This window comes from Hypomesus nipponensis, chromosome 15 (genome assembly GCF_054491055.1).
Source record: "Hypomesus nipponensis isolate SF chromosome 15, ASM5449105v1, whole genome shotgun sequence".
NCBI classification, from domain to species: domain Eukaryota; kingdom Metazoa; phylum Chordata; class Actinopteri; order Osmeriformes; family Osmeridae; genus Hypomesus; species Hypomesus nipponensis.
Window position 1 is genome coordinate 13,938,062 of NC_140375.1, and position 24,833 is coordinate 13,962,894.

The 24,833-nt window shown below is 40.8% G+C and overlaps 1 protein-coding gene across 2 annotated transcripts; it reads right to left on the reverse strand.

The window, feature by feature from the left end:
* Positions 1-1,174: 1,174 nt before the first annotated feature.
* LOC146257650 (CD166 antigen homolog) lies at positions 1,175-24,454 on the reverse strand. Of its 2 annotated transcripts, XM_084673694.1 has the most exons (16): positions 24,178-24,453; positions 9,491-9,597; positions 8,942-9,158; positions 8,719-8,783; positions 8,197-8,284; positions 7,758-7,931; positions 6,999-7,123; positions 6,674-6,806; positions 6,143-6,255; positions 5,926-6,052; positions 5,692-5,813; positions 4,245-4,377; positions 3,680-3,709; positions 3,021-3,132; positions 2,746-2,849; positions 1,175-2,404 (listed from the first exon to the last, which is right to left on the reverse strand). In XM_084673694.1, the coding sequence occupies exons 1-15, from the start codon at positions 24,230-24,232 to the stop codon at positions 2,747-2,749; spliced, it is 1,704 nt and encodes a 567-aa protein (XP_084529820.1). In that variant the 5' UTR covers positions 24,233-24,453; the 3' UTR covers positions 1,175-2,404; position 2,746. The 2 variants fall into 2 exon arrangements, with proteins under 2 accessions (XP_084529820.1, XP_084529821.1); XM_084673695.1 differs by lacking the exon at positions 3,680-3,709 and having other exon boundaries at positions 24,178-24,454.
* Positions 24,455-24,833: the final 379 nt, after the last annotated feature.

Sequence of the window (24,833 nt, forward strand, 5' to 3'; positions counted from 1 at the left end):
CACTACACAAATGGATTTACGTCGCTAAAACTTGTTGCCAATCAAATTCTCAATACCAAATGCAATTGATAGCCCACTAAAATGAAACAAGTAGACATTTGCTCCGATCGTCTTTGTTCATTCTCATCAAAATTTGCGAGTTGTTTAGGGGAAAGCAGGTATTTTATTTTACTAGGTGTCATGATGGTCACTCTTCCACAAGAGCAGTGTCCATGTTTGTTGCCTTGCCGCATTTGACAAAATGATAAACTACCTTTTGACATTCGCATCATGACTTTGCATTCCATACAACCAATTTCAAGTCCAATTCCAAAGAATTCCATGAATAAACTGCAACACTCACAGCATATGCTGCAACATAAACATAAACAGGAACACTTCAAATTAATGGATTGCACATTTTTGGGGGCCAGAAGATGGCAGCGTAACCTTTGTTTCGTGATCGAACCACCTAGGCCTACTATCAGATTGAATATTTTGAAATAAAAACTCAAATTAATGAAAGTAGACTAACCTAGGTTACTTGACGTTTGTTAAAACGTCAAAATAAAGTGAATAAACAACTTTTAAAACACATTAGTTAAAAAAATTGTCAACATTTAAGTAAACTATAGCCTAAAGTTCATATGTCAAAATTCTGACACTGTGTAGGCTACATTTGTTGTTGTGAAAGTGAAGTTGTAGGCTGCTTTCACTTTTATCCATCAAAAGCCAATCTGATAGGCCTAACTGAACAAGATAATTAGTTGGGAAAAGATGTTGAATAGGCTTCAGCTACAGTACATTTGCCTTTCAATATGTACGGTTTGGTGGATTGCAGTGCATTGCATGAGCCACGGCTCCCGTTTATGCGAATGTTGGGTCGTCAGCTGGGCTGGCTTACGTGTCTTTCGGCCCTCAATTAAAAAAATGCAGAACAGATCCCGTGGACACTGGTGCATGATCCAATGTTTCTTATCCTTAACAAGCTTATCTTTTATGGCCCGATGTTCAGTTTATGTTCCAAGTGGTTTGAAAACCAACAATCTGCATGTGCATTGCAAGTGCACATTTTTCTTATATTATGTTGCTTATTGTCTCACTAAGCCATTTCCACTTGTGTTTCGTTGGGCTTTTACTGTTTCTCTGCTTAATAATCGTTTAGGGTTTCCTCCCAATACACTTTCAAGAGATCTTCAAAATGTACACTTTATTTTAAACAAAAGTACAAAAACAAAAGTCAGTATTTACAGTACTTGCATGGCAATGGCCTCTTTGGTCTTTTTCCAATTCGATGGTTTTACATGAAAGTTAGCAAACAGCGGCTCATCAGTTTAAAATACTGTATCAAGTGTTGAATCTAACATTCAAATTTCTGCAAGTAATTGTTCAATACCTTTGAATCTAAGATGTGAATTTAGTGATAGTAATTGATTTCTTCTAACAGAAAATAAAACCTTGAACAATATAAATAGCAAAAAAGGTCAAATAAAACAATTACATCCAGCTTTGCTATATTTACATATTCATTAAATGCTCAAAGATAACCTTGACCTAAATTGTGAAGTGTACAGCTGATAATCATCTTTTTACACAAAACAGACAGAGCACAAATGACCTAGCACGACAAAAACACAGAATTTGTTGTTGTTATGCAGTGTCCAAAATCAATGTGACACCAAGCAGACATATGGTCTAGTGAGCTACCTAGCAGGTTCACTCAATTGTCTGACAATTAGATAGCTAAAATGTTTAGGATAAAAATAAGGACCATGCACCATCTCACGAAATCATTTGTACAGCATATGTCCTCGTTTTTTGCAATCCTATGGGACACATTTCCATATGACATATTACAGTCTGTAATCAAAGCACAGTATAATTACACATCCTGAGCCCTTTCAATTTTTATAAACTGTTAGTTTTTCTGTGATGACCATGATGAAAGCAACTCTATGGACTATTGAGACAAACAATTAGTTTGGAGAAGAATTTGTGATGATTTGTAGGTAAGATGGGACAACACAAGTTCCTCAGAACCTCCTATTGCATTGAGGATAAGTGAGGTAATAGGCCAATGAACACATTGTTACAGAAAAGGCAACTGGTCTAGTAGTAGTTCTACTAGTGATAACCAAAACAAAGCCAACACATTGAGTTGTAATTTTCATCGTTTCATCGTTTCCCACATTCCTTTTAACTAGTACTTGAACAAAACAAAACGTTCATAATGGGGAAGTTTACACATTTATCAGTTAGTGCAGACATTATGTACACCGCATATGCATTCACACAGGCTGTTTTTAATAGCGGAAAAAAAGTTTGTGGATATGCTTTTGGAGGAGGGTCTCCCTGAATCCAAAGGCAATGCCCCTCTTCAAATCTGAGCAGAAGTGTGCAAAAGCTTCTGGTCGCTGCTTCCTCACTGAAAGAGACAATTTTTCGTATTTACACTTGTGAACATGTATTTCACACACAACTAATAACTACACATCCAGCTATGAAGCACAGTTGACCCAATACAAAAGCAAATAAAAATACTTTTCTTTTAACCTTCGCAATGTGGGGGGTCTGAGACAGCCCAACGGTTAAAAGAAAATGGTTAATTTTGTTTTTGTATGCGTTAAAGTTGTTGCAAACGACGGTGGGTCACAATGACTGATGGGTCAGAATGACCCGAAGAGAACACAAGGGTTAAAATAAAGAAGTGCATTTGATTTAAACTAAGTAGTCCCAAGGAAATAACCATACCCCTCTTAAGATTACCTTAAACCTCAGCCTTTTGGCTGTTATCCTCCAGCTTCTCCTCCAGCTTCTTGCTCTCTTCAGAAGATCCATCCTCATTCTCACCAGTCTTCCAAGTTCCTTGCCTTTAAAAAGTTTTTTTTTTAAATTCAGTACAACAATCTATAACAAGTTGACAACAAGATATTGGGTAGGTGTTTATGATAATTATGAAAACGTTATTTTTTTAACTATAGATATATTAACGACGGAAACAGGATATTCAGAAAGGTTGAGAACTGATCTGTTGCACTAACTTGGACTTTTTCATGTAGATCCAGTATGCCAAACCAACGATCAGCGTGGCCAGGAGCAGACCCACAACAATGCCCACCACCAGCTTGGTCTGGTCATTTTCATCTGACTGATCTGCCAAGCAAAAGGATACACACTGGACACTTACTGGAAGAACTTTCTACAAATATTTCCCCCCAAAACAAAAGCTTGTGTACAGAATATCAAATAAATTGTGCTGCATGTGAATGATAGGATGGACCGTTTACACATCTATACTGTAAAGCACTATGTAGTCAGCTTTATTAATTGTATTATCTCATTCACACTGAATAGCATTAAGTGTGTTAAAAAAGAAAGAACAATTATGATCGATACATTTATGTAAACAATGAAAGAAATAACTTTTGTCATAAATCGAGATTTTGTCAGGATGCTGGTTGCTCCTCCACGTCTGCACCACTGGACCTCATACTGTAGTTATTTACCGTTTTATCATCCATCACTGTATGGTGATGTTCAACAGTGACTCAGGGATTTTTTTTATATAATGTGAGAATGTGTCATAGCTCCAGAGGAAACAAAACAAGATCTTCAAGTCTGCAAATCCTTTGTTGTCTTTCCTTCCCTTCTCACCTACCACTGAAACGGTTAAATCATGAAGAAGGCCATCACAACTTACCTTGTTTATCCACTCTCACCTCCCCAAATACTGAAATCAGATATAAAATGATATTAACATTCACCTCAGAGACCCATCAAAAATGCATACTGCCAAGTCACAGGTGAGACTTTTTTTATCGTGTGTTATCTGCATGCAGAGGTAGTGCGGGACGCAGAGTGGGAAAGGATAGGAGTCCAGCATCCCGACAAACAGCCAAAGGTGAGGGGAAAGTAATGAGTAAAAGGAAGACGTTGTTGTCCAGACAGACAATGATGAGAGAACCAGGATTCACAGTATTGGTTAAATGGACAAAAGTCCAAGTTGCAGAAGTAATAGTTATCCATTGGTGCATGCAGAAAATGCATTGTGCGCAAAGTCCAAGGTTTAGTAGAACAATTATATCTCCCAGTGGCTTCCCTGTGCCCAACCTTTCTATACAGCGTTGTATTGTCATGCACTACAAGCATTGGAGTGTGTCAATATCGGATCAACACAGGACATTAGCAAGTTCCCCTCCAGACAGGCGGGAGAAGGACAGAACAGGAGGGGAGGACTGAAGACCATACCACCATTTTGTACTTACAAGTGGACACATTTATGGCCTTGGTAGCTTGGCCCAAATAATTGGACACCGTGCAAGAGACAGTGAGATTCACATCAGGCACAATAGTGAGCTTGTGGGTAATCTTCCCATTGATGAAGGAACTCTCATACGGCTGAAAATGATATAAGAAACAACAACTGTTAGTATGCACACAGTAACATACAAGTAAGGATTCTGTCAAAAAGAAAAACACAAGATTGTGATGAAGCTTTTTGTGTAAGAGTCTCACAAGGCAGTTACATCTTGTACCACATGGGGATGCTGTTGTATTTCGGTCCAGCATTTTGATGGCAGTGTACACTATTGAAGTTGATAAATGCCGTCTTCTGAGGAAATACTTAGTGGCAACTAGCCAACACCCTTTAAAATGAATACATTATGGTACATCCACTACATAAATTGCCCTTACCAAGCTTACATTTGACTCCGATTTAGTTTTGGTAGGTATTTATTACACAACAGGACTGGATGGAATAAACTTTGAATGCATAATGCATTTGTCCGTAACTCTGCTGCCTCTATAGGAATACAAACCTGTGTGACTCAGCCATGGAGAACTCTGAAAAAGGTCATGGCAGCATTTGAGTGGATTTATTGCGCTGACTCACGTCAAACACAAATGTGTGCATGTCTGCTCACAATGCACACACAACACAACACCTGAGCACTGCACTGACAGCTGCATATCATCTCATGCTGTCTCATTGTGTAGCCATGCTATCAGCACACACAGAGCCACCAAAACAACAAAGTGCTTCAGTCTTCATGACAGACTAATGCATAATAAACTTGGTGTGCATTTGAGAAAACAAACATATCTCTGAGCCACTCAACACTGAACCCCATTCTTTTAGAAAAGTTTCAGCCAGGAACTTGAACGAAATAAACGGCATCTGAGACCGAACCCTTAAAATAAGGAAGTAGCTTTCTGTCGGTAATAGACAGGGGATGATGAAATACCACCAATCACTGCCTCCCTACAAAGACATCCACAGGTTCATTGACAGTAAACCTCCCAGATTTAAGACTTCTCAGTCTTCCTGACAGATTCCAATAAAAGGAAGCTTAAATGGACTCTCTTTATAAGGTCAGGGCTCTGCTTCATATCTGCAGAAACACACCCAGAATAACTGGGCGGATTTGTGCATGGTCTTGCTCACATGGTGACATGCAACAAAACTATGGGCTGCAGAGAATACATATTTTTGCCTTGATATTTTTCATATGTTTGACATGAGAATCTTTGTGAATGTAACCGTTCATTTGAACACGTATGAAAACGGTTTTCGGGGGGCTCAAAACAAGACATTAAGATTACATTTACTACCATGTAACTTACATAACAATACTTCTTTGTGACCCCCCTATAATTCTGGCCCCTGTAGTGTGGTGTGCATGTGTGCATGTGTATGTGTGCATTGCATACCAAGGTTCCATTGATGCTCCAGGCCACGCTGGGCTTGGGGGAACCTTCAGCCTCGCACACCAGGACCTTGTGCAGACCATCCTCACCACGCTGTTTCATCAACCTCTGGATGACAGGGGGCCCTGTAACAAGACGCATCTCTCCAGCTAAACCAGGACAAGAGAGATATTGCATACGCCATGCAGGAGGAAATCGACAAGACAAACTGCCAAAAGAATGTAACAAAATCCTTACCTTCAACAACGACTTCAAATGAATCTTTTTTGACGAGAGTGCCAATGGCGACTTTACACTCATACAAACCAGAGTCAGAGTACGTCAGTTTGTCAAACTTGGGCTGCTTGTCCAGTTTCTTATGGTCCTACAAGTATAGACAATTTAAAACATTTTAAAAGCCTGCTACAACTAGCTTCTTTTCAATGAACAATGCAGAACCAACCATACACCACACCTTTGTCCAAGACACTTTAGGTTCTCCTGATGCATCGGTCTTGAGGGTCAGAGCCAAACTTTCTCCAGCACTCTTTATGACTTTTCCAGAGGGGCTCAAGGTCATATCCAGGTCTGCAGGCGAGGAGAGCACACTTTAAACAGGCAGTTTAACAGCAACGAGGAGAAGAGCACCAAGCTCCTGTTGAAAACCATATCAGCTCCCTGCAGAAACCCCAGCACGTCCTCATTGATCCAGCGTATTAAACGTATTAAAGGACCTGGGCTCAAACAGAACTTTCACCTCACAGTGGAAGAGACTGACAGGAGAGAAGTGCTCAGACTAGGTAATGATACGTCTCTCTCTATGGAGAAATATAATAACCGCTGGAAACTGAGTCAAATTCACAGAACTATTCATTAGAATAGGTTTTAAATATTGGTTTTCTCATCACTGAATCATTAAGGATATGAAAACGTGGAAGATTTAGAGGAAGGTGACCCACACTATTGCTTTGACAGAAATACAGCATAGGATACAAAGGTGACTTACAGTTAACAGTGATGTTTTCAGAAGCTTCCATGTTGCTGTTGTCGATGAGAGCACATTTGTATTCACCGGTGCTATCGCGCGTGACACCAGTCAGATTGTAGGTGTCCGAGTTCTCCACTTTCACCACAGTATCCTTACAGACCATGGAAAATAATACTTTAGATTCTTTTTTCAAGATCAGCTAGAATCTCAAAGAAAGGTGGGATCAGGGACCAGATGGAAATTTAGGGTGATATCCGCAACTACTGCAGGAAGTTGAACTACCAATAGTGGAGATAACGGGGTGTGACAAGAATGCAGATGACAGAAGTTGGTCAAAACTCACCTGGATGTAGAAGTTGAAGCTGGTAGGAGGAGGGTTTCCATCGGCCTTGCACTTCAGAGTTACATTGTCTCCTTCCAACACAGGGCCATCAGGGATGATCTCCAGGCTGACCTTCTCTGTCGGGTCTGAGGGGAGAAGGGGATGGAACCAGGGGGATGATAGGATCAGTCAAGAACAGTCTCACAAACCCCTGGCAGCTGTATGTGTAAGAGACCAACCAAGCATCCAGCCTGGAAAAGTTCACAGTTATACACAGAATTTCTGAGTGTCGAGGCGCTGTCAGAGGATACAGCCACCGAGCTCTTGAAACTACACTAGCACCCTGAGGCACAAGACAAAAAAGCTCTTTTTAAACCTCAATGGTGCTGCTTCAACTGAGCCAAATGGCCCACATTTCTTTTACGACTGAATTCAGAGACCCTTCCAGTTTTGATGAGCCCTATTCAAAATGTCTTCTCGAGCAGATAACATCGACCAAACCGTACTCCGAATGTTACGCTCCGTCTCCCTCTGACAACAGAGTCACCCTCACCTCATTTTTAAATTAACATCATTAACATCATCATTAATAATATTGTCTGCTTTGAATGGTGGAAAAGAGAAGTTTCAACTACAGGCGGAAAATAAAACACCCATCATCCTGACTGTCGATACGGTTGCTGTTTACCGGTGAGGAGCACAGCAAATCGACTGTCTAGGAAGAGGGATGTACTTTCGATTGATAACGGTTGTTAGGGCAGTTTCTATCTGATTACTCACAGGTGACAGTGAAGGTCTCAGGTGCTGTTACCAAGTCATCCCCAGCCGGGTGATGGGAGCCGCAGGTGAACTGAGTGTCGGTGTCCTCCTTCTCAGCAGTGTACTGGAGAATGGAGGAGGTGGTTGAGAGGCCCGTGATGGAGTCCACCTCCACTGAGGTTTTGACAACGATCTCTAGAAACCACGTCCGCAACGGTTAGTAACATCACATATGGGGGACGACACATATTAACAAACTATGGCACAATTAATGAGGCCTGACATTGTATGTCCCACAGGGAGAGATTGAGATAGGTATCAGTGCTGCACTTCTGGGCATCCTGCATGCCAAGATGTTGTGACTGATTGTGAAACCAAACATGAAAGTTCCCATTCTTACAAACCTTGAGATACTTATTTCTTCACTATCTCTGAATAATCACATTTGATAGTTGCATACCTTTCCCATCAGCCACCAGAGGTCTCTTGTTCTTAAACCATGTGACGTCTGCGGCCGGATTGGCATTGTGTGCCCTGCAATTCCCCATCTGTGGTACAGAGAACAAAATAGGAAAGCTGCTAAATCCTGCTTTTGATCTATTCGCATATGATACAGAGTTAATTAATTTATGATTATGGCCTTAATCAAATGTGTGCAACTTCTTCATTGATCAAATATCCCTGCAAGTTAGCTCTTATTGGGACTGCTATGGCCTTTAAAAAGTCTCTGGTTTTCTAGCCAGTGTGGCATGAAATGCCCCAAGCATTTTAATACCCTATCTTAGACCCTTTGGGTCCTTTAATTGAAGGAGGCTCTGCTGTTTACTAATTCAGAAGCATTACTTCAAAGACCTCATCCTTCTAGAAGTATGGTCTTTCTTTAGTACGCCTCCAGATACTTCATCTCCAGTGAGGGATCTCCCTTGATAACACTGCTTAAAATAATGTAGGTATAAGCAATGCATATCATTAGAAGCCCTACCGTGGTTAGTTTGCCAATCTCTAGCTCCTGAACTTGGCCAGATACTTCCAGTTTGGAGGGAGCCTCTGTAAAACACAGAATGCAGAACTCAGCATGTCAGCATCTCTAGTATCTAATACACCCAGGTACATTGTAGCACTTCTGTCAGTGGAAATGAAAAATACTGTTTATCTCTATGGTTCCTCCATTTCACTTAACACCTATTTTTGATTCCTGTACTCACTCTGGACAACCACTTGCACACGGTTTTCTGCAATGTCATTTCCTTCCACCATCATGCAGGTGAAGGTCGTCTGGTCACCCAGTGTTACATCAGAAATGAGCAGGCTGGAGTTTTCGGCCATGCTCACGCGGTCCTTGTAGTCATCTGTGGCAATGATGGAGATGTTCAGGCCTGCCTTCTTAACCAGCAGGTCTCCAGAACTTCCATCTCTCTTTTCCTAGATGGGATTAATTCAGTTAGGGGATTTGATCATTATGGTTTTGATTTATATTAACGATGAAGCCCCACTTCTACTACTATATCATCAGTATTAAAAAAAGTAAACTAAATGTACTTCTAAAATAAATAGAAGCTTTATAACATATTGCCATACATACATTATGTAAACTATTGACGTTCTTGATGAGGGAAGTTCAATCTTAAACTGTGTTTACTGACATGTCAGGCTCATACATGTGGTTATCTCCAACCTAACTTCCTAAATGAGTATCAGGCCCGCTTCATCATTAAACACATTAATTTTCATAAAGAAATACAGTGTTAACTTACATATTTCCATTTAGTCATGAACAAGTCCTTTGAATTTGCACCCTGGTTATGGCACGGAATGACAATGGTGGTTCCATACTGGCCAATAATTTTGCTCAGACCACTCACTGAGGGAAGACAAGAAAGACAAGAAATATATACATTTATATTTAATACATCAGAAATTAGATCAACTACAACACAGCTTGATACACCATGGCATTGAGTAAAAATGTCCTCTTAATTGTTCATTTGCAGAAACAAAATTTGTCAAATGCATTATGTCTTGTGTACGCAGCTTGTAAAATGTAAACAAATCTCAGTTCTGAACAAAACGTTTCCATGGAGATAAAGCCAAGCATGAGAGGGAGGGGCAATGCGGAAGGAGGTGAGAAAGAGAAGAGGGAGAGTAGAGGAGTGGGGACAGAGGCCTGAAGGGAGTGGTGGTCTCAGATATCTGGAGGAAAAGAGAGGTCGTCATGGTGCAACTGACTTGTAGGTGTTGCTCAGCTTGCCATAAAAATACCTAATTTCAGTCTTTCAGAGTTTAGGTTGAGGTTAGGGCATGAGTGGGAGGGTGGAAATGACACAGGTTGTTCTCTTTAAGCTCAGTGTTTCCCACACACAGACTCATTTGTGGCAGTGCGCCATAGAATCAACACCGGCCGCCACCTATTACGTTCTAATCTGTGGGAAACACTGAAGTCAACACTGCATTCAGAAACGAGTCACTGGGTAGTGAAAAATAGTCGTACAGCCGAACAAAGCGACAAAAAAGGAAACACACAAATGCACAAGGTAGGAACTGCAGTTATATATATATCATGACATTTGTCCTGAAATTATTTTTCTTTCTTGTAAGGTAGAAATCATTGTGTGAGAAAATTCACCACACAGCATGTATTCATTTGTTTCCTGTCCCTCAAATTTGAATCCCTCTTTGAATGGAAGTAAATGGCTTTACCATGGTTACCATCACTTTCACACAGATCAGGTCAGTAGGACAACTTGCCCCCTGCATCCAGACGGTGCACATTAGTTCTAATAGTAATAAAACCTTTTTAGTTTGAGTTTTTTCACCACTAGAGTTTTTAGCCCTTATTCAATTACACATCATTAACTGCTGGTCTAACTGGGCAGTCTAAACTAACACACGATAGGACACACAATTTTAGATGTGACTACCAAAGTCTAGTGAGCTACCTCATGAAAGAAAAGCATATTAAGAATATATTTGAGACATTTACACGTAATTCCATTAGCAGATGCTTTTATTAAAAGCAACGTACAGTAGAAAGTAAAGAAACAAGCAAGTTGTAAAGCTTTCCTCTGTAAGACAGATGTTAAAATACTTCATATTAAAATAGCTCTTTTGAATTGTTAAGCGAAGCTGTAAAAACTTTAAATGAGTTTGTATTAAAGAAAGTCTTTATCTCTTCTGACTACAATGTGACACAATGAGAACTAATCGTACATGTAGAATTACAAAGGGACAAAGCTCCTACTGCCTGTTGAGATAAGGTAATCCTCCGTCACCAACGAGATGACCGACGTGACACAATGTGGGTCATACACTGAAGAAGCAGTCTGTTCAAAAACTAACATTTACACCCCATCTCTGCAAGACAAAACTGATGGCTATGGCTATATCTTATATATATATATATATATATATATATATAAATATTTTAATACACATACTTATAATAATTAATATCATGTTATTCAATTTAAAGTCTCACACTCAAACTCTGACCTGTAGCATAATCGTATCAATTCACTGAAGCCTTGAACAGTTCAGATAGCCAGGTTTGATGTAAAATAATTAGCTGTTAGCAAGTCAGATCCTTAGGTTGAAAGTAAACCAGTTTTAAACAGGGTAGGATAGCAATGGAAAATCAAATAACGGACAGAGAGGGAGAGAGGAGGAGACAGCAGCACCACGGGAGATACTTTCATGTTCCTGATTAAGGTGGCTCTTTCCCTAAGGAGAGACAGCTGAGGACAGCTCAGATACACTCTCACAGGGGAAATCAGACACCCCTCCACCACCCCCACCACACACACACAAACTCTTCCATACCTCCCTCCCCACTCTCTTCAAGAGAGATCAAAAAATAAGCTCAAACTTATTAAGTGCTGAAACGGAGGCCAGTGCAGTGAATGGTGATCCCATGGTGCATGCCCACAAAGGCTACACAGTGAAGGCTTTCCACATGCAGCAAGCAGAACCACTCCAGCTAGATCAATAGTGTTTTGAGGAAAGGCCAGATCCGCTCCAAGAGTGAACATTAGTGCAGACAGTACTGCAGAAATCTGAGAGAACTTAACTCTGTGTGACATTTTTCCCTGCCATCTTTTATTGAATTATTAAACAATCTCTGAATTCTGATTTGCCATCCCTAGAATGTATGTTAACACTATCAAACTTTCAGTAGTTTCAGAATTGGTGCAGAATAAATGTATACTGTTCTGTTTCCTTATTACTAATACGTTTGACCAACTTTTGTTATGCATACTGTATGTTTGTTGTATATGGCCCAGTCAGACAGGATGTCCACTTTCACCGTGAGATTGATTGAATATCAGTGTTTGTAGATGTTTCAAAGCATACCTTCCATCTCAAACTTCAGGGAATTTACAACAGGCATCTCTATATTTCACATACTGCCTATGTCTATGCTTCAGAAATGTTCTCATGAACAAAGCAACCAGCTGAACAGGGTTGTGACCCTCCCCCTTACCCTGCAAACCAACCAAATATTGCTGTTTCTTTCAATCATTCTGCAAGGGAAAGGGTGTAATCATCTGGTGGATGAATGACTGACAGCACACACACACACACACACACACACACACACACACACACACACACACACACACACACACACACACACACACACACACACACACACACACACACACACACACACACACACACACACACACATCCTCATCACAAACAACTCTTACTGTTGTTTGAACCACACAGTGGGAATGCCACATTAGAGCTCAGTGGTTAGTTCTATAATCTTCCCCACTTCCTGTCTCAATTCCCATTATTCTGCATGTAGATATCACTGTGAACAGCATCAACAGAGCCTGGTCCAAATGGTCTGTCAATTATTGATGATTCAGGTCAACTCAATTGTGGGGTGATTATATTCATTCATTACATTTTTGGATTCGGAAGCTTCATAAATGAAGTGGGTACGTTGAAGTGGAGAGTGCAAAACTACTTTATCTACTTGGTACACTGGCCTTTACGCAAATACGGCCAGATAAATTCATCTAGAAGGGAGCTCCTGCATGGCTGAGCCAAAATGATATCCGTGACAAATGTATTTGTTCTGGATGCAACTTGTATTTATCTAGTTTCATTGGTCCTACAGTGTTATTCCTCTTGATAAAAACATTTAAGCCTCGTCTAGTTGACTTTGTTACAACACAGATCGACTGAGAAAGTCATGGGCCTGGCTCAGGGCTCAGACATGTCTGGAGTACCACCTGTGAGGTGCCCGTCGATGTATAACAACTAAAACGCTGTCTCCAGTCGCAGGAAGTTCCTGAATGGAGCCTTATACCTGTGTAGGCTTGCCACTACACAGGATCAGGTGACTGATTCCCGGATTTGGGGGTTGTGAAGAAACAAAGTATAACAAAGAACAGGTAGTTTGGAGCAGGCGAAAAGTAATATGGTAAAATATTTCATTTAAAAATACAGTTAATCTTTTGAGCAATAGTCTCACAGATAGCAATTTTATCAGCAAAATCCAAACCAGTGGCCCATGTCATGAAAACATTTTAAAATGTTTTTACCTCCAATTTCTATTCAGAAAGCAAACACACAGACACAGGCAATATGAAAGCACCAACTCCCATCTTTTTTGAGCCCTCAGCAATCACCAGGTGAAGCAAACAAATTACCCAGTCGTCTGTGCATTGTTTGTGAACAGGTGCCTCATTTTCCTCCACCTGCTTTCCCAAGAGAGTACTGCTCCCACACAACAAAGTTCCAGGGAATATAAATAGACTATGAATTTGCACCATGTTCCTGCTCAAAACGTCTCACGCTCCAAAGTCAATGACAGAACATTACTGCCAACCACAAATTTTCAACAAACTTTTATGTAGATTTCACAGAAAAGAAAACAGGGAAACAATATTTTCAATTAACTATATATACTGTTTTGTAATGATCCAGATGTGCCATCTGGTACATACATTGGGGTTGCTACAAATTTGCTAACAGCAGCATCAAGGGACACAATCTAATCTCTCTAACTTTCAATTGGCTGAAGATGTTTAATTAAAAATATTCCGACTTGTTTGTTAGGAATACATTTTGTTATGAACATAAGAAATGTGAGCAATATACGTGAGTCATAGGGAAGGACAAGGCTCATTACTAGAAGTGATGGGTGTATGAAGGCTTTCACCATGACACAAGCTGGGAATGGATCTTAAGGTCTCATTAGTCTTTCATATGTGGTCCTATGTGCACTCAAACACACAAGATCCTGCTAAAACCTTTTTTAAAACACCATAAATTACTGCTGTGGACAGACAGCTACTGTAGGGTAACGGCACAACTTTCAACCAGCATCCTGCTGTCCGTTTAGGGTATAAGTGCACTCTAAAATCACACCCATTATGCTGTGAATTATGTATTGTAGGGGTTCAGAGGACCCCCAGGGGAGAGGGGTTAAGGGACGTCTGCTACCGGCAGACAAAAAGGAAGACCACAGGAAGACTCAGTTCTGACCCTGCAGATCCAGCAGCATCACCCATTAATGATTGGCTATTAAACCCAACATCAGCCATCAGCCAAACCCTGCCACGCCACTTCTCCTGTGGTCCATTAACTCCAAATCTAATTCACTGGTTCTGGGGTTTGGCAATGACATCATTTGGCTGCTTCTGCAGAAGCCCAGATGACCTCACTGCCTTCTGTGGGTTATGTATATTATGGAATCACTGTGTACTGTTACCGGTATGTTGCTTTAAAAAACACACACACACACACAATAGTATGGGTGGACTAATGGAACTTCTCAATGACGGGAAAGCCTTTATTAGGATGCTGTCCCATTAAACGTACTTGCAGCTTTATTTTACAACAATAAATTGAATGAATCATTTGTAATGTATTGTATTCCTCGTTACATTAGCTTGTTACACTTTCTATATGTATTTACTGTGACCTTTTCTGTGAGGAAAATATGTGAACTGGCAGTGGTATACTACAGTAAGTACAGTTTTATAGCCAACTGTCAGTTGTATCCCACAAAAAGTTTATGCACGTACATGGTAGCAGCTATTACAAATGTGTTTATTAAAATCACAGGGAAGCAAAGACCCCACAACCACTGCCAGTCTATTATGGGAGACCACAATCCTAAAACCATGTCTCGATGTTGAAGATACAAAATCCCTCCCCCTCTCCTCCCCCAAACCCTTCTTACAAACCCCACAACCCCTCCCGGTACCTGTGCTTTTGAACATTCGCATTCCATAGGAGCTTGAAGGGGCCCCTGTATTTACACCATCTGCATATGGTTGTAGGCGATGCCGGTAAATACCAATCAAAGATGGTGTCATAACATACCTCTGTTGAGGGCCAAGAGCTCACCTGCAGCCCACGCCTCCGAGCAGATGAAGAGAGGAGGCAGCCTTCGTGATGAGCCCCGAGGCTCAGTGCGGCAGCTAAACAAAACAACCACTATTGATCTCAAAGTGCTTTGTGAGACGTTGTAGGAAGCAGGAGTTGACGTTTCCTCGATGCAAAATGAATGATTAATGTGTGGATCCCCTCAGCGGAGCCATATTGTAATTTATGGGCTGAATTTAATGCGATGACAATTTTGCAGTATCAGTAATGTTTAATTATGCTGTAAATGGGCAGAAACATTTGTTTGTCCGGTTGCATTCTATGCCTTTCATTTCCAGTAACCGCTCTGGCAGGACATGATCCTTCCCCATTACCAGTGTAAGTAGTGCCCTGTGTTGTGTATCGACTAATGACTTTGCTGGCCTTCTAACCCTTCAGTGAAACACACCAGGCCTTCCCTCTCCCATTCCAATAAGGCAAGCAGCCTGGTTGGTATTAAGAGTGCATCGTGGTCTGAATTTATGCCCTGCTTCACAATCTGACACTGACGCTGGGGGGCCTAAGCCCCTCCAAAAGCAACACAGGCCAGACAGCTGAAGGAAAAGTAGGAATGCAGATAATGTGCACACGGAAGATTTAATGCCAGTGTGGGCATCCTGCCTGTGTGCCTTTACATGCTCTGAACAAAACAGACACATCTTATGATTGACTGCTGTGAAAGGTCAAAGATTAGAACTCACCGCCTCACCACTGTGTCTCCCGTGTAAGGGGATTTACAACAAGAGCCAATCACACTTCTTGTTAATTTTTTATTTAATCCAATGAGAGCTAGGCTGCTTCCCCTCGAGTGCCTCTGGTAGACTAGTGTCGTTGCTACTGCCGTTGCCAACAATAAATGCATAGCCTAGCTATGTGAGTAACCCCAAGCATGCTCTTAAACCGATCTTTAGACACTGCTCAGAAGAAAACAACAGTTATAGGGGTTGCCTGAGTGCATGAGGTCAGAGGGGAGCGTGTTATTCTAGCAGATACTCGGTTGAAAGATGGATCCCTCTGTTTCTGTGAGATCTGTGTGTGGAGGTCATTCACCTGGGGCAGGTGTGACAAACGTCCATTACTGATGACCTGTGCTGGCCCTGCCTGTCAGAGGCGTTGGGTGAGGACCTGACTTTCTCAAAGGAAAGTCTGTTGAGGCATAATCTCTTCACCTCCCCCCCAAATCCCAACCAGCCATTCTGGTCTCCTGAGATGGGCTGCCACAGGTCCAGTCTGCTGCCCCCGAGGTCACAAAAGAGCCTTGATCCAAAGACTTTAGCCCTCCAAGTGATAAACAGATAAAGCAGAGAAAGATAGATGCTACACAGAAATGAAAACTTTGTGTGATTAATAGTGTGTAACCTACTAGAGTTAATAAGTAGTTGTAGCTTCATCGCTTGCTGAATAGCTTCCCTCCAAGTTTAAGAACTGCTTATTAAATTCACACAGGAAAAAAGATAGAAAAACTCTCTTGGGAGTGAGCTTATAAAGCATACCTGTTGGTTTCTCTAAGTATAATCAAAATATGCTGATGTGACTTTCAATCCTGGTAAGCTTCCACTGTCAATTATGAAATACAAGGCTGTTTCCCTTTGGGAAACAGTAAAGAAAATTAAAGTAGTGTCTACCTTAATATGATTTGCTTATTCTAAATGATTCTCCTGAAAGACCAATTAATATGTAATTTTGTATTGGGAATTTATCAAGTTGATAAACAATTAAGTTATTTTCTTATTGTAAGTATCTCTTCATTGCTGAAGTTCCCTCCTGAAAGTTACATCTTAAAAAATGTTTTCTGCAAGAAAATTATACACTGTAGCTTTAAATCACAAAGCAATCTGGACTTAAACTCAAGAGGGACTTTCACCTTTTAGAGAAACACTGGATTGGATTGGACATTTTCAAATATATCAGCCGTTTGAATCGTCATGCCACAAGAAATAAAACAATTCTTCCTTTTCATCGTTGAAACTCGACAGCAAATCTCACTTTAATTTCTTTCTATCTGTGTCCCATTTGCCTTGGGTGGACCATTTATATCCGGGCCATAACATATTCTCATTAGCTTCTACAGATGACTCAATGGCCATTACATTTTCTCTTGCCATTGAGAGGAGCAGCCATATATCAACATAAGTGCTTGAAAGCATCTATGCTGGCGCCTCGTGTCTTTCACTAGAATCCCCCTCCTGCCTGTCTGTGCTGTGTTTCCGACCACAGAGTCTTTGAACAGGGCTTTATAGATGCCACTGATAGTGAGCTGTCTTGACACTGGTAGCAGAAAGACACGTTACCCAACAACTTCCAATGAATTTGTTGATAAGACGGCTTTCAGGAAAACTCATGTTTTCAGCAGCTTTCCCACAACATAAACCAGTCGTCTAACAGCCTGGGGGGACATTAGTCCAGGCAAGTCCCATTTGAATAAGACAAAGAAACCTGTGGCGGAAGACTATGTAGACACAGCTAACCACATGCACAGTTATGTTCTATGTGGGGAGAAAATACAAGAAACCTCATCTATGAGAAATGTATTTTGTGAAGAGAATACTGCCTTGAACCGAAGAGTGACAATGTGATCCAATTACTTGAAAAGCCATCTGGAGACATTTCTGTCTGGGTACAAGTGCACGTCATAGCTGACAGAGGCTGTGGTGCTCACTAGTGTGATGCAGTGCATAGTGTCAAGTATGTTTATGGGAAAACAAACACAATGGCTAGTCCTGGAGATGGGACAGGTAATCTTCCGATTTCTAAATGGAAGAGTGGGGATGCCCTATTCACATATTCCCAGACTACAAGTACTAGTCTGACTTCAGGTTTGAATCAATGCTGTGCATTCTACCTTCAAAAATGTCTTACTGAAGATTTCAACATAGCCTGTCAACATAACATGTCAATATATTAGGAAAGGACATGCCCCTTCTTAACAATTTCTGTTGTTTGTATGACAATTAGGGTTGGGTACCGAAACCAGGTGCTAATATGTCACCGGTACCTATATGACCGTTATGTACTGGACCGAATCAGAATGCAGATTTCGGTAGCACTATGTCTGGGCTGTCAATTGAAATGTTTCCCCTCGCCGCTCATGATCGCTAGTTAAATTATAGCCTACTGCATTTGTGTGGTGTCAGAATAATCAAAAAAATAATTTCCAGACTGAGAAAATTTACATGAATGCAAGTCGAAGAATATGGCAGACAATTGATTTTATTTTGTTCTATCAAAAAACCTTTAATGTAATTCACCGCTCCGGAACCGTTTACAAAACAGAACAATACTCCCTATCTATTTGTGGAGTAGTAGTTGACATTACTTAGAGGATTTCAGAGCAGAGCATGCAGCCCGTCTGATTCTGTGTCTCCAAAGATATGAGCCACAAAATGTGAGGTAACATATGTAGAAATTCTTAGCAGGAACACAGGCCTACTTGAAGACTTCTGACATCCAATTATAAAATATAACATTGCTTTCAACAGTCACAGGAGTGGCTCTTCACATTCTGTGTACACTGAAACCCTAATGGAAGTTTTAGAGTCCTTAACTTAAAGCCAAAGTCCCTCTGCATACTTCCACAAACCACAGAACAGTATACAAAACGACAGTGAATCTGCTATGCAAAAAGGGCAATTTCACTTCATTGAAAACAAAAGTGCATAACATGCTGTTGCTGTAACACTGGATTGGTTCTTCTCAAGCTTAGTGCTTCAATCCCACTAATTTGTTTGGCTAGGCCAGAGCACAGCATTTTGCACACCACTCATAAACACACAAGAGATTGTCCACCTGGAACTGTAAGGTAATTCACACCGACAAATGGACTAGCTGCTTGCACCACTTCTGGGATGTGCTGATTACAAATTGTTCAAGGGCAACGTGACCCTGACCGAAGACGGATAATAAATGTACTTTAGTAACAATTTTTCTACCAATGCTGAATCAAATGATCTATGGATGAAAAACACACATTCTGACTATTACAGCTCTGGGCTCCACAGCATGATACCTACAATATCACAAAACAGAAAATAGCATCTTTTGACTGAACCCTTAACCTCCCCCAAACTACAGGAACTGGAATATAAGTCATGACATAGCATGTGTTTGAAACCTATTGAGCAACATGTTTGGGGCATGCAAACTGCTTCTGAGGTGCAAAATGTATATTTGTTGTGTATGGTTGAGAGAGGGACTCAGTATTTTACAACTGCAAATACTAAGCCAGTGAAAATGACAGGCTTTTAATCTCACTCAGCAATATGCAGCGTCTGCACTGGTGAAAACGTAAGGCTCTCCTCCATTTCTGAAAAGAGATACTGCAGGTTCATCTGAAGCAGCATGTAATCATGGATAGCTTCGGGCGTCACAGTGTGCAGCATTCTCCAAAGGATAGACGAGGGGGCTTCACTAGCACACACAGAACCAGCCTTTAAAATGGCCAGACTGGGGGATATAGAGGTCAAACACTGATACAAAATACTTCCCTTCAGCCCCTGGGGGCAAGGCACTTCATGCACCATGTTTTCAAGGATGAAAAATTGTTACAGACTATCTGAATGAATAGAGAGTAGTCACTAGTGCAATACTGTTTCTGACCTAACAGAGACCATTTCAGTGACAAAAAAGACAATGGGGCATGTCATTCTTTCAGGGGGCCAATAAACATGTGGAATTCACTATTTAAACAAAAGGCAAGATAACGTAATGGGCCTCTCCTTTGACCAAATTGAAAAAGTCAGATGGGACTGCAACTGATTCAGCCCCTTGCCTCATGTAAATAGCAGTAAATATGACTTTAGGGATGGTATAAATCATGAAGGTTTCATCCCTGACCCTTTGATGGGTCAGTGGGAGTTCCTGCTGTCCCCAGTAATACTGGGAACACAACAATGGCATTATTACTGCTTTGAGGCATTGTGATTTTCCAAACAACTCCCTTTTCCTCCTTGTGTACACATGACCCAATGACCTGTTCCTCAAAAAACCTCGGCATTTGAATTACCCCTGAACTACCACACCAACACGGTGACAGATGGCTCCAACAGACCCAATCAAATTAAGCAAAAGTTTTCCATCTTAGTCAGAAAATTTCAACTAAGATGGCTGTCTCAGGGCCATGAAGGTATTGTTATCTGTCTGGGAATTTTCATGGAAGTGAGCTTCTTTCAGTTTGCAGGGACATGCACATGAGGGGTGAGAGGACATGGGGCACACAGTCAATGGCTTTCACAGAGGGGTGTATGCTGCTCTATCTTTGTGACAAAGGGAGGAGTTGGTTGGAGAAGTCCCCCCGATCATACATGCATTGGTTTTAAAAACCAGTCTGCTTCACAATGCAGCCAGCAGGAGTCCTGACGGAATCCAGCAGACACAGGGGGCAGCGTGAATGACAAAGGAGAGAAACAACCTCACTTTTTTTTGTCACAAAACAAGGGTTGACCGATTTCAGGGCACTGTAAGACTTTCATGGAACCCAAAGGTACTTTCATGCATTTCAATAGGAACATTTCTGCATAGGGAAGAGTGCTGTGGCCATCTCTCTCCTGTTGTAAGGACTTTCTTTTTAACATTTGAAACAATACAACTGTGGCCCCTCCCACTGGATAGTAAATAGACCTTCATTTTAACTGTGACTAGCAAGAGCAGGCAACTGCGGAGAATAGATTGCTGTGAGAAAATGGATACAGGGAGAGGACGCACCTGAAACGGGGATCTCCATTCAGTGTTAAATACCACAGGTTCTGTCTCTTGTAATCTCAAACAAATCTACCATGTCATTCCTTAAATAATGTCTCAAGAAAAATGTAATCTATATGGAAAACATGTCATATCTGAGTCAACTGCCTGTCGAACAGGTAAACCCCAACCTAGGCCTTCTCCAACTGTCTAAAATAATGCTAGTGACAGAAGAATTGACAGTTTTCATGGATAGGATTGGGATTAGAGTAAAATCTCAATGGTTATGCTGTGACATAACATGAATCTCCTGCTCCACTCAAAGTGGGCAGATCCAATCACCAAAGTGTAATTGAGACTCCCTTAATGCTATTTTACTCAAACGGGAAGACAACATGCTTTTTTTCTCTCATGCAAGCTGTTGCTTGAGTCTCATTCCATTTATCACACGTATCTTTTCAATTCATCCAAGCAAAAGCCAAATATTTTCTTGTTGAATGCCTGGTCACTTGAAATAGACAACCTCTCTTTTACATTGACAACAGAAAGACACCATTATCTGTGGTGGCTTACCTTTCCTATGAGAGCAGTAGCACTGAAATGTATCTTGATGTTTTAATTTTCACACCACTATAGAAAGTACTTCAAATGTTTCAGTGACTTAGCACATAACAAATAAAATCAGCAAGGGAACCACTAAAAGTGAATGTATCAGATATAGAAACGAAGAAGAAATAAGATTATTAACAGATTAAATCAGAAATGATTACATCTAGTATGCTGATGTGCTGACAGTGCGCATTTTACTCTTCAGGTGAATAATCTATGAAGCCATCACCTACTGAGCTGAGTGGTCTTCCTGTTGCTCTACTATTAGCACTAATGTGGAAACATTACTGAAATGGCTCGATAAATCATGTCAGTTTCCATGACGTTATCTCTAATATGTTTCTCCTGACAACATAAAATGATCAGACTTCTGTCCATATGAGTTGGACCACAGAAATACACACAGTTGCATCTATCCTGCATGAAACTGAAATGAACTTGATGTCCGGATAAAAGACAATGCATCTCGTAGAAACAAATGAACACAATATTTGCCCATTTTATCATTGTCTTGATTAAGGGAATTCTATTAAATATCAGTTTGAAGTCTTGACAGTTCCATGAAGCTTCAAAAAAAAAAAAAAAAGATAATTGTGATTGAACAATGCATCTACATAAAATTATTTATATCATTATATTCAAGAGAGGTAAATAAAGCCATACTAGAAAATCACACCAACTCCTCCGGAGGCACATTCTCAATTTCTTATTATGACCTACAACTTTCAAACCTGTTTTGTCATCATTATTGAGCAACTGAATTTTCGCCGGGGGGGGCGCAGGGAATAACTGTCATAGAAATATCTAGACAAAAAACATCTCTGAACCACTCTAGAAAACATGTCTCTGAACAGGATCGGGCTTGCAACCACCCAAAGCACATATGCAAACATAAAATACAAATCAGCCCAAGTTTGCATTATTGTCTACATTTACATTTGAGTTCTTTAAGCTTTAAACCAATGCTTATGACATTAATCAATCACGTGTGGACAAAGAAGCTGAATACATTTCAAATGGAACAGAGGTGGAACCCCATGAGAACACAGGGCAGATTAGTCCATTAGCAAATGAAGAGCCCCACTTGTCTGATGGAAAATACCAGGTGTGACACTGAATGGTTTTTTTTCAAAAAGGAAGATAAGCGGGGGAGGGGTGGAGGGAACAAAAACCAGATGCAGCCTTTCATACTGTTTGTTCAGAAAGCCTCTTTGCCAGTGCTGTTTTTCAGCACTAACTGGTCTGGCTGAGGGTCGGTCTTGGTGGCTTCAAGTGTTTTAGGCAGAGAAACAACTTCAGCAATGCAAGGACTACATTTCTTTAACAACACTATTTCTTTCAGCTATTTTGAAGCCCATTTGCGCTGTGCACTGACATTTAAATGAAATGTTTCCATGGTAAATTATAACAGTTAATAGTTGTTCTACAAAGTACGCTTAACCATTAGTAAATAATCGATCCACATGTAGAAGTGATCTCCACAGTAGCCTACCAGCAAACATAAACACACAAAAAAAAAAAAAAAGATTTCACCATCCACAGCCCTCCTGTCCAACAGCGTCATGTTTGCTCATCAAATGACAGAGTAGAGGGAATGTAACATCAATTACCTGTCCTCCCTGAGGCAACTGGCAATGCAACAGCATTGAAGTGTCCACTTCCACATGAAAAAAAAACTCCAGCTACAACATGTGACATCCCATTATCACGTGGCTTGTCATTTTTCACACAGTTCAAATAAAAACACCCTAACCCTGAGACAGGTGAGGCATGCTGTTAATCGGCAGGACAGACATCAATGTCATGTGACCAGGTGTCAGTGTGGGGGAAGCTAAGTGAGATCAACCTCCCTTCCCTTGTCCCAAAGGACATGGGAGCTCTCAAGCAGCAGCTTGTTCTATGGGTATAGGCTGAGTGGTTTAACACATGGTGCATACCTTGTGGTAAAAAAAAAAAGAGGAAATTACAGTGTGTGTTGTAATATGTTTCTTGGCTTAGCTAGCATTACATGTTTTGTATATTCTTTGTTGAACCATTTACACTAAAGCAGCACCCCAGGCGCCCAAGCCTACCCACTGCACACCCACCCCCGCTAGAAGATATATTTGAGATGTTTTCGAATTAGAGAAGACTAGGTTGTGTCCTCAAACGTGCATCTTTCCATGTCTCAGCATAAGTGAAAGGAGTAAACTGTAGGTGCTAGTCAGGGCTATGTGACTCGTCAGCAAAATAGCGAAGCAATACAACAGCGCGTCATTCATTCCCGAAATAAGGGACCTCGGACCACGCCTTTGTCGTTATCGTGCTCTTCTCATGCACTGGGGCAAATACTTGTACTTCATAACCTCATTTTGAAACTTTTGTTGTTACAGTAACCGTTGATGCTTCAATTAAATTGCTAGACAACCTCTTCTAAATTGAGGACACATGCACCACATGGCTGACACCTGCTTAGTAGCATGTGTGCCAGCAGTTGGCAAGAAATTGAGCAGTGAATGGAAAACAATAACCCAGGTAACTGAAATAATCGTTAACTTTCATGGTACGATTATTGCAATAAAATCTGACAATTTTTTACAACTAATGGAAGATGGAACTATCTTTTGAATAACTATTTTGAATGAGGAAAGACTTGTGTGTCCAATGTACAATGTTCAAAACAACAGGGGATACGTATCCTGAGCCCATATTTATTTTAACAATAAATTATAATTAGAACAAAATTGTATTTTAAATGTTAAAACAACTGAAACATGGCGCTATTGTTTCTTACCTTGATAGATAGTCACGACAAGAAGAGCACCGACAAAGCTGGCAGAAAAGTGCATCCTGGCGATTGGCACGGATCCAAGTTGATTTTGCTCTTCGGTTAATACGAGTTAATGATTCTCTGTAAGGTTTTATGGAATTTGACAAAGTTTACGATTATTGTAATTTAACCATTCACTTAATGTGTTCAGATCCTGCAGTGTTTCACTTCTGAAGGCGAACAGGTGAAATGCGGGAGAGCGAATCAGTCGAGAGAGCTAGGTAGGTTTGAAAAGCAACTCCGCCCAGGACCCACCCCAGTCTTTTGCCGACCCCACTTCACCACGCTTTCTCTTTCTCTCTTTCTCTCTCTCTATCTCTCTCTCTCTCTCTCTCTCTTTCTCTCTCTCTCTCTCTCTCTCTCTCTCTTGCTCTCTCTCTCTCTCTCTTACTCTCTCTCCCTGTCTCTTTCTTTCTGTCTCCCTCTGTCTGTTTTTCTTTCTATATCACACACACAGACACAATCATTGTGCCTCATGCGAACAATAATGAAAACAATTTTCTTAACATTCACACAGAGCAACACTAAAATAGTAATTTCCTTCACAAACATTTCGAGTTTTCTCCAACCCATAGATGCTGTTGAACAGTTAGTATAGGAGCAGGTTTGGGTGTTTTTTT